Raw genomic sequence first — 15,073 nt, forward strand, 5'->3', positions numbered from 1 at the left:
GATGCATCTCGCGCCCGAAGTCCGTCTGTATAAGACGGCAGTGTGATGCAAGATGTCGTTGGTGGCTCCTTCTGCATTTGGGCGGACCCCGCGGACCCTTTTTGCTTGTGATTCTTTAAGGTGATGTAAAGCGATATTCATCTGGGGTGGGCCACTGGGCCAATACTTTAAATACAAAATGAACATCTCTAGGGAGAGTATCATGTGCCCAGACTCTTCTGGTTTAGTCATTCATGCAGATAGTAAGCGACCAAGACTCTGTCGCAGACAATACCCATCATACCATGATACAAAAGAGATGAAGAGAAAAAGCAAGGCCAGCAGGTAACACCAAGGTGCTCATGCTTGCAGGGCAGCGTCATCGCGCGTCGCGCCACTGCCCTTCTTCCATGAATCCGTGTGGTCGCCCCTTGTCTTGGCTTTGCTTTCCTCACCTGCTGCACCCCAACCGCCACCACCAGGCGTGTTGATGATGATGCGATCGCCCGCCGCCATGGACGCTGAATTCTTGGCGCCAATATTGATATACCGCTCCTCGTACTCGACACCCTGGGCCTCCTTCTCCTGCTGCTCCTGCTGCGTCGCACCCTGCACCGACTGCATCGAGCGCTGCCAGTCGGCCTTTTCCACGCGGCGCACCCACAGGTTCAGGCCGCACTGGCCATCCTCGCCCCCCTTGAGTCCGTACGGCCGATACACGCGCCTCTCGCTGAGAATAGACACCTGCAGCGGGATGCGGAATTCAATGTCGCGGATCACGCCGTCACCACCCTTGTGCTGCCCCTTGCCGCCAGAGTCTTTGCGGATGGAAAATTCGCGCAGTAGCACCGGATAACGGCGCTCGAAGATTTCTGAATCTGTAATGCGCGTGTTCGTCATGTGGACATGCACGCCACTGGTGCCGACCCAGTCAGGACCAGCGCCGCTGCCGCCTGCAATGGTTTCGTAGTAGCCGAAGCCACGCACCGCGCTTTGGCCTGTGACGTTGCCACCGAAGCCGAATGTGAGGTTGTTGCAGCAGCCTTGCGAGGCGGCACAAGCCTCAAAGGCTTTGAGAACGACGTCAGTGATGCGCTGACTGGTAAGCACGTTTCCGCCGACGACGGCAGCACCAGGGGAGGGTGACAGTAAAGACTTGGGCGGGATCTTGACGTTGATGGGGCGCAGACAGCCTTGGTTTAGAGGAATCTCTTGAGATACCAGGCATCGCAGGCAGTAAATAATGGCACTGTAAGTAATGGCTTCCGGTGCGTTGACGTTTCCGTAGACCTCGGGACCGGTGCCTGCAAAGTCAAACTCGGCTTCGCCCTGTTCAGGATCAATCTTGACTCTCAGCTGGATCGGGGAGCCGTCATCCATAAAGTCGAGTGCGGAGAGATCACGACCCTCGAATCGCTTGTGGACCTCCTTGAGAAGATTGCGGACACACATTTCGGCATTTTTCTGAATGTTGACCATGTAAAACTGGACGGTTTCCTCGCCATACTCCTCAATCAGAGTCTCAATCAGAGAAATGCCCTTTTTGTTCGCCGAGACCTGGGCGCGCATGTCACTGATATTGTCGGCGAGGCAGCGAGTACCACTACATCCAGGGTACTGCGCGGGACCCTCATAGAGAATCTCGGTGATGCGCTTCTCGTCAAACTTGCCCTTGCTGACAATTTTCTCACTCTTAAAGACAGCGCCTTCCTGAAAAAGTTCGCGAGAGTTGGGTGGCATACTTCCAGCAGTGATGCCTCCAATATCAGCATGATGTGCACGCGATGCAGCATAGAAAAGGATACGGCTTCCGCTCTGATCAAACGCTGGCATAATCAGGGTAATATCGGGCAGGTGTGTACCTCCATATGACGGATCATTCGAGGCAATAACGTCACCCTTCTCCAGTCGCCCTTTCCAGATCTCAGCCTGTCGACGGACACAGGTCGACATGGATCCCAGATGAACAGGCAGGTGAGGAGCATTGGCTACCAGACCACCTTGGGCGTCAAATATTGCGCAAGAAAAGTCTAGTCTCTCCTTGACATTCGTGCTGACACTTGTCTTTTGCAGAGCGCGTCCCATTTGCTCGGCAATAGCCATGAAGCGATGTCCGAAAATACTGAGCATGATAGGATCAACCTCGCGCTCGCGCTCGGCTGAGTTTTCGGTTTCATCCTTTGTGCCCTCCTTTTCCAGATCGAGAATGACATGTGTGGCAGTGATGAGGGCTTTCGCTCTTGGAGTAACCACAATAGTTTGAGTTCCATCAGCAAGCATGGCGGGACCAGGGACAACGTCGCCAATGGACAAACTCTCGAGCTTGTAAATCGGTGCGCGAGCACGTCCCCCTTCAAAGTACACCTGCTGTATGCTATGGCGTTTCGACTCTGTGACATGTTGGCGCTTGATAGTCTTGAGTTGCTCGTCAACAGTCTTCTCATTGTTGCGGAAGCTTTTGCCGATGCCGCGAACGCGGACATCATCGACAATGATGTCTCGTTCGTCAAGTGTGAAGCCAAACTCGTAGCGATGTTGCTTGACAAAGGCTTGGCCAAACTGCCAGTCTTTGCCGGCAAAGGACTCTTTGGCCTCTGCCTCGGTGGGCTTCACAATCATGAGAGCAGACTCGGTGCCACGGTAGCGCATGTTTAGATACTCCTCGAACGCGATTTCGCTATCCTCAAAGCCCTGTTCCTTCAGAAAAGCCCGGGATTTTTCCTTGAGCTTCTCCATCTTCGACCGCATGTCTGCGACGACATCTCCACTGTCAACCCAAACCGAGGATTCTGGCTCTTGTCTTTCATCAACGACGTCCGCAAGAGCCATGCCGTATGCAGACAGAACGGAGGAGTATCTGTGAACGAGAATCTGGCTGATTCCAAGGGATTCCGCAATAGCGACCGCATGCTGGCCGCCAGCACCGCCAAAGGTGGCAAGTCTGTGCTTAGACGAATCGTGACCCTTGGCTTCGGTAATAGATCTGATTGGGCGAGTCATGGCTTCGTTGGCAACGGTTAAGAATCCATAAGCAACTTCGTCTGCACTCATGTTCTTTCCAGTCTCACGATTGACCTGATCAGCCAGCTCCTGCAGGACCTTGCGACTCGCTTCAACATTTAAACCTTGATCTTCATTCTTGCCAAAAATTTTGGGGAAAAACTCAGGAAGTAGACGACCAAGATAAAGGTTCGCATCGGTGACAGTTGCAGGGCCGCCTTTGCGATAGCAAGCAGGCCCAGGATGCGCACCTGCTGATTCGGGGCCGACAACGAATAAGCCATTGCGAAAAAAGAGGCGCGAGCCACCGCCAGCGGCAACGGTGTTGATATCTAATTGAGGTGATTGGATAGTGACGCCTGCCGTTGTGGTCTCAAAGACGTGCTCATATCTACCCTCTCCGTAGCGAGACACATCGGTACTTGTACCGCCCATGTCAAAACCAATGACTGGAATCTTGGTCTTTGCATCATACGAGGTTATCGCGTAGCCAACGACACCCCCGGCAGGGCCGGACAAGATGGCCTTGAGGCCTGTAAACTTTTCCACATCGACAAGACCACCGTCGCTTTGCATAAACTCGCACCGAGCACCTCTTGGGCCCTCCGTCTCCTGGACGCTTCGGGTGCCGAGACCGCCAGCAAAGCCAGACTGGAAGCCATCAATGTACTTTTTGATGGTTGGGGTGAGATAGGCATCCGCGCAGACGGATGTAGCGCGGGGCACGAGCTTGATCATGGGCATCAGCTCATGGCTAAGCGAAATGTGAGTGAAGCCAACTTCCTTGGCAAGCTTGCCGATGGCAGCTTCGTGGTCAGGGAATGTGTAGCCGTGCATTAGACAGACGGCAATGCTTCGAATTCCTTGATTGTAGATTTCTTTCAATTGTGTCGTGATTCTTTCATGATCAGGCCGTGTCATTATCCGAACAGTCTCGCCTGATAGTCCACGAACGAGCTCGTTATTCTCAGCGGCCTCGGTGCCTGCCACGGCGTCGGCTTGGGTGACGGTTCTCTCCGGATCCTCGGCATAATCTTCCAGTGTGACACGCTCGTCCACTTCGACAACCTGTTCGTACAAGACATCTGGTTTGCGAATGGCCAGGTCAAAGATTCTCGGTCTGGACTGGTTCCCGATGGTGAGGCAGTCCTTGAAGCCCTTGGTGACAATCAAAGCGATGCGTTCGCCCTTGCGCTCCAGCAGGGCATTGGTGGCGACGGTTGTGCCCATGCGAATGGAGTCAATCTGGGAAGTATCCAACGGCTCTCCGCGAGGAATATCACGTCCAGTGAAGTGGCTCATGATGCGGCGGATGCCTTCCAGAGGAGCATCCTTGTAGTTTGCGGGGTCCTCGGAGAGGAGCTTGATGATGATTTCTTGGCCATTCTGCTCGCCGACGCAGTCGGTAAAAGTTCCACCACGGTCGATGGCAATGCGAATTCCGCGAGACCTGGGGCCTTGGGCCATTTTTGAATGAGTTGGAGAGCTTTCGGGTGCGGGTAATGGCAAAAGGCAAACGAAGATGAAGGAGGGGCAAAGATGAAATGTGAGCTTAAATGCAGCCCCGCCAAAGACGTGATTCTTCGGGTTCGGAGATAGCAGCACCAGCCCGGCCAGGTAAACTAGATGGTCAGAGAGGAAGTGAAAGAAGAAGCTCGATTGATATATAGTATATACAACTTTTTTTTATTTATTCTCTGAGAATGAAGCGTCGGCGGGGTTCCACCTCCGTGAGTCCACCATCTGCGGCTCCGCATCCGCTACCAGGGCCTCGAGCTCACCAGTACATGTTGTCTCTTTGGTGCACGGAATAGCGCCATGGGCAAGCGTAGCGAAGGATTGGTATTTGTGTCCTTTTCTTTTGTCGTAGTTATTCTCGATGAAGCGTACGTCCGAGATGTTACTTGTAAATAGAGTTGATAGCTTCTACATTTTGAACTCGTTAAAGAATATTTTCTCTCTCTTTAGCGTAACCGTAGTGATGGTACAACTACCTACGCGGGAGGGGGGTGTTTTCTGACATGCCCTGACAGATTTTCGTAGATGAAATATTATTTAGGCATATTGCCATGGATTCGGGCTTCTCGGATAGGATGTCAGCAATTTTTTCAATATGTTGAAAACTTGCAACATGCCTAAAAAATATGCCAGATAGGAAAATATGTCAGAGGGCATGTCAGAAAACACCCCCCTCCAGCGTAGGTATCTAACTTATAAAATGCAGACCCAGTTTTAAACAGAGGTCCTAATAAGCCATCAGTCTTTCAGACAGTCATGACTGAATTACCACAGACAGTTTAAACATCCTTTTCTTATCATTGATTATTAATATAAATATATAATAACCCCGAATTCTAATAATTCTTTTTTTTTTCTAAAACCTTGTGTGTATCAGCCCAGTACCGTCGTCTAAAAACATGGCGTGGAAAAAACATGTGCAAAGCCAATTGTAAAAGCATCTCTCACCCCCCCCCCCCTAGGTACATGTCTAAAATAAATGTCGGCTACTTCAACTCAAACTCCGAGCAGGCATCAACCAGAGCCGCAGACACGGCCGCGATATTTGGCGCATCAAATACTTGAAAATGATTGCCGGGAATATCCAAACACTGAATCGGTCCTCCCGTCAAAATTTCCCACCCAGCCGTCGCCAGTGAGCGATCCCGCCTATCCTGCAGCCACGGATTCTCCATTTCTTCCACCGCAGCACCAGTGTAGCCCCGAGGCGGCGTCCAGCCAACCGCGGATCGAAGCAAAATCACACGAGGCACAGGCCCGACCGGCTTGTTGGATAGCCCTCGCTGTTGCAACTCGGCGCTCGTGCCAAAGTCGCCGATGAGGCCGGCGCAGATTCGAAAGCTTTGCTGCACGAGCTTGCGGATGGCGCTTGCGACGGGGGACACACATTTGCTGGCAGTAGTAGAACCGGCCGCCGCGTCCTTTTCGGCGGGCTGTGCGGTAACGGCGCTGATGATGGACTCGGACAGCGGAATGTGGCCGATGGGGGGAGGTGAGTCAATGAGGACGACGCCCTTGACCCGGTGGCCTCGAGACATGAGGATGCGCGCTGCCTCAAAGGCTACAACGCCGCCAAAGGACCAGCCGCCCAGAATGCAATCCTCGCCGCCTGTCATGCCCATTGTCGACGAGATTGAGCTTGCGTACTCGTTGGCCATCGTGGTCAGACTGGCCCACGAACGTTGTTTGCTGGACTGGATCAGGAATTTGGGGTCGTGGAGGGCCAAAACCCGTCGGCCCAGCGGCCGGAGGCCCCGGTAGTGAGTACAGATGCCGCTACCGTCGTGAATAAGAAACAAAGGAGATTTGCCAGAGAATTTTCGATCAAGTGAACCAACTTGAATTTCTTCAGGTTGCTGAGACAGATGAAGAAGTCTTTCGATTTGGGGAAGGACAGCCTCCTCAGAGGCAAGTAAGCTGATTTGGGTTGCAGGCTGTTGAGCTGAAAGCCGGACGGCCTCAGAACTGGCATGTACAGCTTCGGGGTAGATTTTCGTGCTGATACCGCTCTGGTAAGCCGGCGTTCCAGGCCGCTTTACTATCTGAATTTTATCACGCCCCATGTTAGGCACAGAACTCGACGTGACCACGGCGGCCCGGAATAAAAAGGTAGACTTGAACTAGCGACGTACCAGCCTTTCAATGTCGCCGATTGTTTGGCAATCTGCCAAGTCATTTGACGACAGAGCAATGCCTCGGTCGAGATCCTGCAGCCGATCGGCGAGCTCCAGAAACATGAGAGAGTCGACTCCGAGCGCGCGCAGTTCCGAGTCGGGCGAGACAGCCTCAGCCCGAGCACCGCAGAGCTCGGCCACGATCTGGACCATGTCGATGGAGGAGGCGTCGACTGTGCTGACCGAGGCAGGAGTCGATATGGCCGAGTCTGAACCTCTTTCAGAGCCAGGCGTAGGAGAGTCATTGTCGACATCGTTGCCAACGGGAGTTGGGCTCAGCGCTTCGCAAAGGCGCTCAATATCGCCCACGGTGTCACAGCTACCCAGGGTGTCGGGAAGCACATCCACCCCAAGGGCGGATGAGAGCGCGGCCGCTATCTCGATACCCATGAGAGAGTCGACACCGTGTGCGTCGAGACGGGAGTCTACCCCAAGTTGGCCTGCATCAAGGCCGCAAACCTTTGCCACCAACTCCGGCACCGACACTTCCGGGGCGGCTCGCACAGGAGCAGCTGCTCGTGGAAGCGCCATCCTCTCCACTGACTGCGCATTCACGAAGGAAGTGACATCATTTCTTCGTTTAGGCTGGGCGGGATGCGAGGCAGACACCGCTGCGTTCGGGCTAGAGCGGGTGGCTCTCTTGAGGGCTTGCTCGATGAGCGGTATCTTGACGTGCTGAAAGACCATGCCTTTGAAGACGGCCATGACGCCGCTCGAGTCCACTGCGTATGCATTGGAGATGGTGAAGGAGCGGCCATCGCTGTCCTGGGTGTCAAAGGTTGAGCAGTAGACGTCGAAAGGTGCACATGCCCCATCTCGGACAACAGGAGCACGTAGGGTAGTGGCGCCGCCAACCTCTTTGCAAATCCCCATGACATCGTTGGGGAGATTTAAATTGGACACAAAGCCGGCAACATGTAGCAGCACATCCATGAAAATTGCATGACTGGCCGGGATGCTGCTGTCCCTTGCCAGGTACGGGGCAGGAGACACACATGTCGCCAGCGCCTCTCCCGTGTCTTCTCTGATGCGTATCGTCTCAACCTTTTGGTACGGATCCGAGTATTCCACAACACGAGTAAAAATCTTTTCGTACATGGCGCGCTTGGAAAAGACCTGCACGCAAGACGCCGCGGGTGCTCCCAGCTGCCCGACGTGCTTGAGACCATCCATACTGCCCTTCATTGACGCCTGTAGCCTGGAGTACTTGAGCTCCGCAGACGCCATGTTGCTCTGCTTGACGACACCGCGGCAGTGCACCGTGCTCCGCTCGTTGGGGTCCGTTCCGGCAACGTACGACATGACGGCAAAGTCGTAGCGATCGGGGAGCGTGAGGCGCGGCGTGATGACGACCCTCAGTACTTGGTTCGAGTTGCCGTCATAAACCATGGGCGCGCAGTAGCTCACTTTGCTGAGACCCCAAACCACGGAGCTTCCAGCAGCAGATTGGCAGTCGTTGAGCGCTGCGAGAACCATTTCGTGATACACCGAGGCTGGACAGAGGGCGTATCCGCAGACAAGGTGTCCTTCGATAAACTCCTTTAAAAGCACGGCGGGCGTTTCATAGATGGCGCAGCTGTTGGATGCCCCGTGCGACAATTTTTGAATGGCGTGGACAGCGAAACTGTTGGGAACCACGTTGGAGGCCGCATCTCCAGAAGATTGAGACGTAGACGCCGGCTCTCCCGCCATCTCGCGGTATGGCACATGAAACTCGCTTGGGAAGAAGGGCATGCCAGGTAGTTGAATGAGCTTGAAGCGACGATGCGCGTTGCGGGAAAAGACGCTTCTCCAGTTGACTCCCGACGAAGTCTGATAAAAGTGGCTGAGCAGCTGCGACAAGGTGCTTGCCGGCGGCACATTCTTCTTGAGAGTCGTGAGCTGGATGTGGCTCGTCGCCGCCTTGCCCAAGCGTCCACGAAGCATTGGCTGAACGGATGGATGCGGGCCAATCTCGATCCAGCGATAAGGAGTACTTTCGCAGTCTCCGAGGGCCAAAAAGTGCTTGATGCCGTCATCGAAAGCCACAGTGCCGCGGCACTGCTTCGCAAAGTACTCGGGCGAAAAGGCCTGCTCGCCCACCGCGACTGTGCGGCCTAGTACATTGGATACCACGGGCAGCGTAGGCGGGAAAACTCGAACCTCGCGCGCGGCAAAAGCAGTAAACTCTTCGAGGATGGGGTCCATGGCAGCAGTGTGGAAAGCCATTGGCACATCGAGCAGCTTGCTTCTTACCTGCGCTCGATCCGTCAGATGCTTCTTCAGCAGCACCAGCTGCGGAACTGGTCCGCCAACAACGCAGTCTGTCTCGCTGTTGTTGCAGGAAATGGCCAGCCCCTCAAAGTCTGTGGAGGCCTCAATAATGCTCGTGATTACTGCGGCGCTGCAGTTTACGGCAAGCATCGAGGTTTGGCCAAGGTCGCACTGCTCCATCATCAGCTTGGCGCGGTGCGCGACCAGCTTCAAGCCATCCATGAGACGGATGACGCCTGCAGTCACGAGCGCCGCATACTCTCCCAAGCTACAAGACATGTGTGTATCAGCTAGCTGTCCGTATGTCTAGATTGAGAAGCTCTTACCTGTGTCCTGCGACTGCTTGAGGGCGGATGCCCCATGATTCCAGAAGCTTGGCTAGAGCAACCTCGATAACATAAATAGCAGATTGGAAGCTCTGCCATGTGTGTGCGTCGACTTTGTCATCTTCACTCTCCCTTTGCTCACCGGTAATGACGGCGAGACAGCTGGGGTAGTTGTTCTTGACGAGCCAACCATCACACACATTGACTGTGTGAGCAAAGTCCTCGTACTGCTCAATGAGCTCCCGTCCCATGCCGAGATACTAGTGACTCAAGTTAAGTTGTGTCTTTGCCACGCTTCAAGTTTTTGGTCTTTCTCACCTGCGAGCCTTGGCCTGAAAAGATGAATACAGCCTCTGGAGCTTCACAAATCGACTTGGACACGTTATGTGAGCTCGCTGAGCGCAGATTCTCAGCAAGTTCCTCCAGGGAGCTGGCCACCACTGCTACTCGATGGTTATACATTTGTCTGCGTGACGTCAAAGTTGCGCAGACGTCAGCGAGCGAGGGAGGTTTGCGACTCTGCCCTGCACTGGTGAGATAATCTGCCACAGTTTCCTGCAGTTTCACGAGAGCGCGGTCATTCTTGGCAGAGACACCGCAGACAAATATCGTCGCGCCGCAAGCAGGTTGTTGGGCCTCGCTTTCGTCCTGGGAGAGGTGCTCGCCAATGATGACGGCGGCGTTGGAGCCTCCAGCGCCAAAGTTGTTGAGCATACTCATGCGCGCCTTTTTCGGCCCTGCACGTGGCCACTCGGTACCATTCGCGTCAATGGCAGCGCCGTCAACACCCAGCGGGCGGATGCGCGGATTCAGCGTCTTGAGGGACACTTGCGGTGGGATGTAGCCGTTTCTCGTCATCAAGATGAGCTTGGCGAGGCCTGCAATGCCAGAAACAGCTTCGGCGTGGCCAATGTTTGCTTTCAGAGAAGTGAGATAGACTGGATTGAGTGGTGATCTCGCTTTGCACAGTGCGCGTCTAACACTCTCTACTTCATTCGGGTCACCAGCTTGAGTTCTGCGCCAAGTTAGCCACTGATATGACCGAAGCAAAAGTATTACTTACCCAGTACCGTGCATTTCTACAACAGAGATCTAGAAGAGTATTAATAATAAGACTCAAAAAAAAAAGAAAAAAAAAAGAAAAAGGTTGGCATGATAGGCTCACCTCGTGCGGGTTGATTCTGGACTCGCGGAACATTTTGTCAAACAGGGCCTCCTGCGTGGGCACGTGAGGGTGCGTGATGGAATGTGTGTTTCCGCTCTGATTAATCTCAATGGCCTTGATTACACCATGAATACGGTCACCTTCGGCGAGAGCGTCCGACAGCCTCTTAATCACAAAGACACCGCAGCCCTCTGCACGGCAGTATCCGTCAGCCGAGGCATCAAACGCTTTGCACTGGCCAGAGGGACTCAAAAAGTGAGCGCGGTCCAGACCAAGATACATCTGCAGAAAAAAATTAGCTTTTCATATATATACCTTGAGACAAAAAAAAAAGACGCGAAACTTTGACAAGCTGACGTACATCGGGGCTGGTGATTGTGTTGGCAGCTCCGACGAGCGCACTTCGGCAGTCCCCTGCCAGGATGGATCTCGCTGCTTGGTGCAGGGCGACAATGGATGATGAGCAGGCCGTATCCAATGTGATGGATGGTCCGCTCCAGCCAAACACGTACGAGATGCGCGCACTGAGAAACGCCCGCAGAGTGCCTATAGCCCACGAGTCAGCAGATATCTCTCTCTCTCTCTCTCTAACTATGCAGCAGCCGGGGAAAATGTTCCCTTACCTGTGCTGTAGTACACGTCAATGTCGCTGCGCAAGTTGTCCACGTAATCGAGCGTGGCATTGCCGATCCAGCAGCCAAAGGTGTCTCGGGCAGAAGAGGTCGTCGTGTCTGGAACGTAGCCAGCGTCCTCGAGCGCACGGTAGGCCGTCTGCAGGAGAATGCGCTGCTGCGGATCCATGGATTTGGCCTCTCGCCGGGAGATGCCGAAATGCTCCGCATCAAAGAGGAAGGGATTCTCTAAAAAGTTGCCGTACTTGGTGTTGAGGGTGCGACTGCCCTTGCCGTTGTTGTAGTCATTGACATTGAATCGCGAGGGGGGTATCTAGAGTGAGTGAGGTCGGTCCTGTTAGCTTGAGTTCCTTTCAGTCATTACACGTCAAGTGAATTTTACCTCTGAGCATGCTTGGTAGCCATCAACGAGATTTTGCCACAAGGTGTCTGCGTCTGACGCTCCTGGCAGTTCTACGGCCATGCCAACAATGGCAATATCGTCCCAGGCCAGCCGAGATGCACCAGAATTTTGAAAAGAGCCTTTGCTGATTTTTGCTGCGTCCATGATGCATACGTCTTTTTCTTGGGCTTGTGCAAAAGCTGACGGCGCCATGCCGAGACCAGGGCCATAATTCACGATGTTGATCGGTCGGTCCAAAGCGTCCTGGCTCGTGTGCGAGACAATCGATTGTTGTAGATTGAGCCAGTCTACCTTTTCGATAAAGATGAGATCCAGAATGGCGCAGGCTACTTGCTCGAGAGTTGTGACTGATGACAAAGCCAGAGGTTTTCCGGTTTTCGTTGAGAGGATTGGTGCTGAAAGCTCAACCCGGGCTTGAAGCAGTGTGTCTTGTCGTTCTAAATCGGCCATGACCAGATTTCGTACCTCCAGGAGACTCTCATGGTGGTAGAGGCTGTGGACGACTGCCACTGTGGTGCGGCAGTTTGCGGGCAGGTGTTTCGAGATGAAGGTGGACAATTTGGTAGGGATGCCGCTTATTGTGACCCGAGTAGGTGATAGAATGGCAGATACGAAGACCTCATTCCCCTAGAACAAAATTGTGTAAGTTATTGACTTTGTTCACGCAGACTGAGGGCTCTACTCAGTTCGTACCATGTTGGTCTTGTGAAGCAAATCTTGGGCTGCAGCTTCAGATACACCCTCCAACACGTAGCTGCAGGGCAGCATTGATTCTCCGTCCGCATCTTGAGTATCATTTGTGAGGTGATCAACTCGGTATTGCTCGCTCCTGATTCCGATCCACAGCGCGACCTGAAAGAAATGGTGAGACTGGGAGATCAGCGTGATGACTGATGTCTGGCTGGCAGCTGCGACTGCTGCTGGCAGTAGACCCGTACAAAAGCCGGCTGAGCCTATCAAGTTACCGAGTTCCTTCTGGCTGGTCATGTAGGCCAGGATCTGGTGGAGGTATAGGGCTGCATGTTGCATAACGACATTGCGACTGTACTTTGACAAAGGACGGATAAGTGACGCAGGCTCGGCAAAATCGTCCAAGTCGATGGAGTCCTCGGGGAGTATATTTCGGGCAATAGCATCAGATACCTGCTCGCGGAATGTTCTGTGGCAGGATTGAAGCAGCACAGCGCATTCGGGGCTTAGAGCATTCTCCTCTGCACGTCCAACATTCTCTTCTGAGAATACTGATCCGGAGCCAAGTCCAGAGAAGACTGGGAAGAAAGACGGCATGTTGAGAAATGGAAAAGATTCAAGGAGAATAATGCGTGAAAAGTGTGAGGCTCAACTCTGTATCATTGCTCTCCCGTAGGAATATATACAACACCAGCAAGTACATGTTTTTGAGTAGAAACATTTCAAATGACTAAATACGGTCATTAAACTCAACCCTAGCGTAAAAATCGTTACACTTGTCTGTATCTGACTGTAACAGTGTCAGAATCTTTCCAAAGGCTCCATCCGCGTCGGCCCCTGTAGGTCAATCCGGCAACCTCACAGGAGTGTTCTAAGTGATCCCATGTTGGGCTATGACTAGTTACATCTGCATTCTTCCATCAAGATTGCTACGTTTCCTCGGAATCGTACTGTTTTGGCAGTCAAAACTGGGGATTCATCTTGGACAAACATATGCACCTTACGGAGCGCTGGGCCAGCAGCCCATGTAGTCAGCCTTTACGCGGTGCGACTTGCTTTGGAAGTAATATGGGCCCCAAAGAGTTTCCAAATGGAGCGAAATGCTATCTATGCCATAATGGGCGGGTCTTTCAAATCTACGACGGTCGTGTCATTGCAGTTTCTACATCCATGCCCGAGCAGGAAAAACATGCCTGCTTGCCCGACGAATGACGAACAATCCTTGACGCCACATGTTGTCGGTATGTTATGCTTGTGAGAGTCTTATTATTAGATTACGCAAGCTACTGCTTATTCTCGGCTCTTGATACAAGGTTAGCTTGTGAAAGAGATTCTGTCTTCTTTACCAGCCGTAACCGAACAGGAGAGACAGATACTTGGCCAGACCAAGAACTTGAACATGAGTAAAAGAACGGCGTGAATTTTTTTTATCTGAGACTATCTAAATTTCATCGAGAAAATATTGCGGTTATTGTGCTATTATGTAAAGCTGTCTATAAAGTCATCAATTAAACCAAATCTTGTAGCGATACTGCCTGCATTCTAGTTGATTCAATGGCCAAGCTCTCAAGCAGGCTCATGCAGAAGGGGCCTTGTCGCTGTGCCTTTTCAAGGCCCAGATGACACCAGAACTTGCCCAGCAGATGACGGCTAAGCCGGTGAAGAGCCATTGGGTTCCAATAGCACCAAGAAGGGGATCTGTGGCGACGGCAGCTGCGCATGACAGCGTGTTTCGCATGAGATTGTTGAGTGCGACGGCGTTGCTGGCTTTTCCGGGGAGAATTTCCGTCAGCATTGTTGTCGCGGTATTAAAGATTAAACTGTTTCCGAGTCCGAAGAAAAAGGTAACAACAATCTGGAGGGCAAGTCAGTCGAAAGATTCGGCCTCATCTGGGTCATGGATGGTTACTCACTGGCGCAAACCAAAAGATGCCCTCGTGGGTCGTCCAGCCAAACACGAGCAAAGCGGCGGGAAACACGAATGCGGGTATCCATGCGTTCTCACACATGCGGTCTGAAGGACGAAACTTTGGATTTCCAGACTCGTCAAATCGCCCTGCAGCTTTGGCCTCGCGTCGCATGACGTAGTCTGTCCACCGGCCGCCAACGACGGATGCAACTATAGAGCCCAGTGCGCTGGGGATATACAAGAGCCCAAGAATAATTGCGCGGAACGAGTACGGGTCCCGAGAGAACGTTCTTTGAATCGCGAGATTCAGAATGTAGTAGCAAGCAAACGATATGCTGGCGTAGTAGCACGTCATGAAGAGTGGTGGGGAGCGAAGGTATCCAACCAGTCTGAACGGTTCGACGAGCATCCTACCCAAGGCCTTGAAAAAGCGTGATACACATGATTCTGGCACTGGCTGCACGTTTCCGTCATCAGAGTTTTCTGCGACAGCTGGTTCCTTTCCCTTTACCGCCTTGGAGGACGTCTCCGGCAGCAGAAAGATCATGGACAACCATACCAGACCACCATAGACGACGGCGCCCCATTGAGTCGATCTCCATCCGAAACGCTGAGTGAGGATACCGCCGATGATGGGCGAAACGAGCGGTCCTAGCATAGGTCCAAGGAAGAAGTAGCCCATTGCTGTTCCTCGCCTCTTGACCTCCCACAGATCAGCGACTGTTCCGGCGCCGACCGCAGCCACAGATGCAGATGCGCCACCAGCCAAGAAACGCATAATGATGAACATTTCAATAGATGTGCTCACAGCAGCTACCGAGTTCCAAACTAGAAAGAGGGTAAATGAGACGAGGTAGATTGGTCGACGACCATAGGCTTCCGAAAGAACAGACCACCACAGTGGTATAATGGCCATAGATAGCGCATAAAGAGCAACCGAGAGGTTTGCGACGGTTCCCGAGACTTGAAAATATTCAGCGATTCCTGGAAGAGCGGCTGCACGTTTTGTTTGACTCTGTTAGTC

The 15,073-nt window shown here is 52.9% G+C and overlaps 3 protein-coding genes across 3 annotated transcripts; all 3 read right to left on the bottom strand.

Moving 5' to 3' along the window:
* Positions 1 to 339: 339 nt before the first annotated feature.
* Positions 340 to 4,446, bottom strand: BBA_08178 (hydantoinase B/oxoprolinase; the record flags this gene model as incomplete). The annotated part of the gene is made up of 1 exon (XM_008603275.1): positions 340 to 4,446. One exon carries the CDS (start codon positions 4,444 to 4,446, stop codon positions 340 to 342), a length of 4,107 nt encoding a protein of 1,368 aa, XP_008601497.1.
* A 1,037-nt stretch (positions 4,447 to 5,483) lies between these two features.
* On the bottom strand, positions 5,484 to 12,737 carry BBA_08179 (polyketide synthase; the record flags this gene model as incomplete). Its single annotated transcript, XM_008603276.1, has 10 exons — positions 5,484 to 6,539; positions 6,630 to 9,192; positions 9,251 to 9,510; positions 9,569 to 10,265; positions 10,314 to 10,342; positions 10,416 to 10,697; positions 10,777 to 10,961; positions 11,039 to 11,360; positions 11,430 to 12,077; positions 12,144 to 12,737. The coding sequence occupies 10 exons, from the start codon at positions 12,735 to 12,737 to the stop codon at positions 5,484 to 5,486; spliced, it is 6,636 nt and encodes a 2,211-aa protein (XP_008601498.1).
* A 979-nt stretch (positions 12,738 to 13,716) lies between these two features.
* Positions 13,717 to 14,827, bottom strand: BBA_08180 (MFS multidrug resistance transporter, putative; the record flags this gene model as incomplete). The annotated part of the gene is made up of 2 exons (XM_008603277.1): positions 13,717 to 13,995; positions 14,054 to 14,827. The coding sequence occupies 2 exons, from the start codon at positions 14,825 to 14,827 to the stop codon at positions 13,717 to 13,719; spliced, it is 1,053 nt and encodes a 350-aa protein (XP_008601499.1).
* Positions 14,828 to 15,073: the final 246 nt, after the last annotated feature.

The sequence above is a fragment of the Beauveria bassiana genome (genome assembly GCF_000280675.1).
Source record: "Beauveria bassiana ARSEF 2860 unplaced genomic scaffold BBA_S00032, whole genome shotgun sequence".
Lineage (NCBI taxonomy): Eukaryota > Fungi > Ascomycota > Sordariomycetes > Hypocreales > Cordycipitaceae > Beauveria > Beauveria bassiana.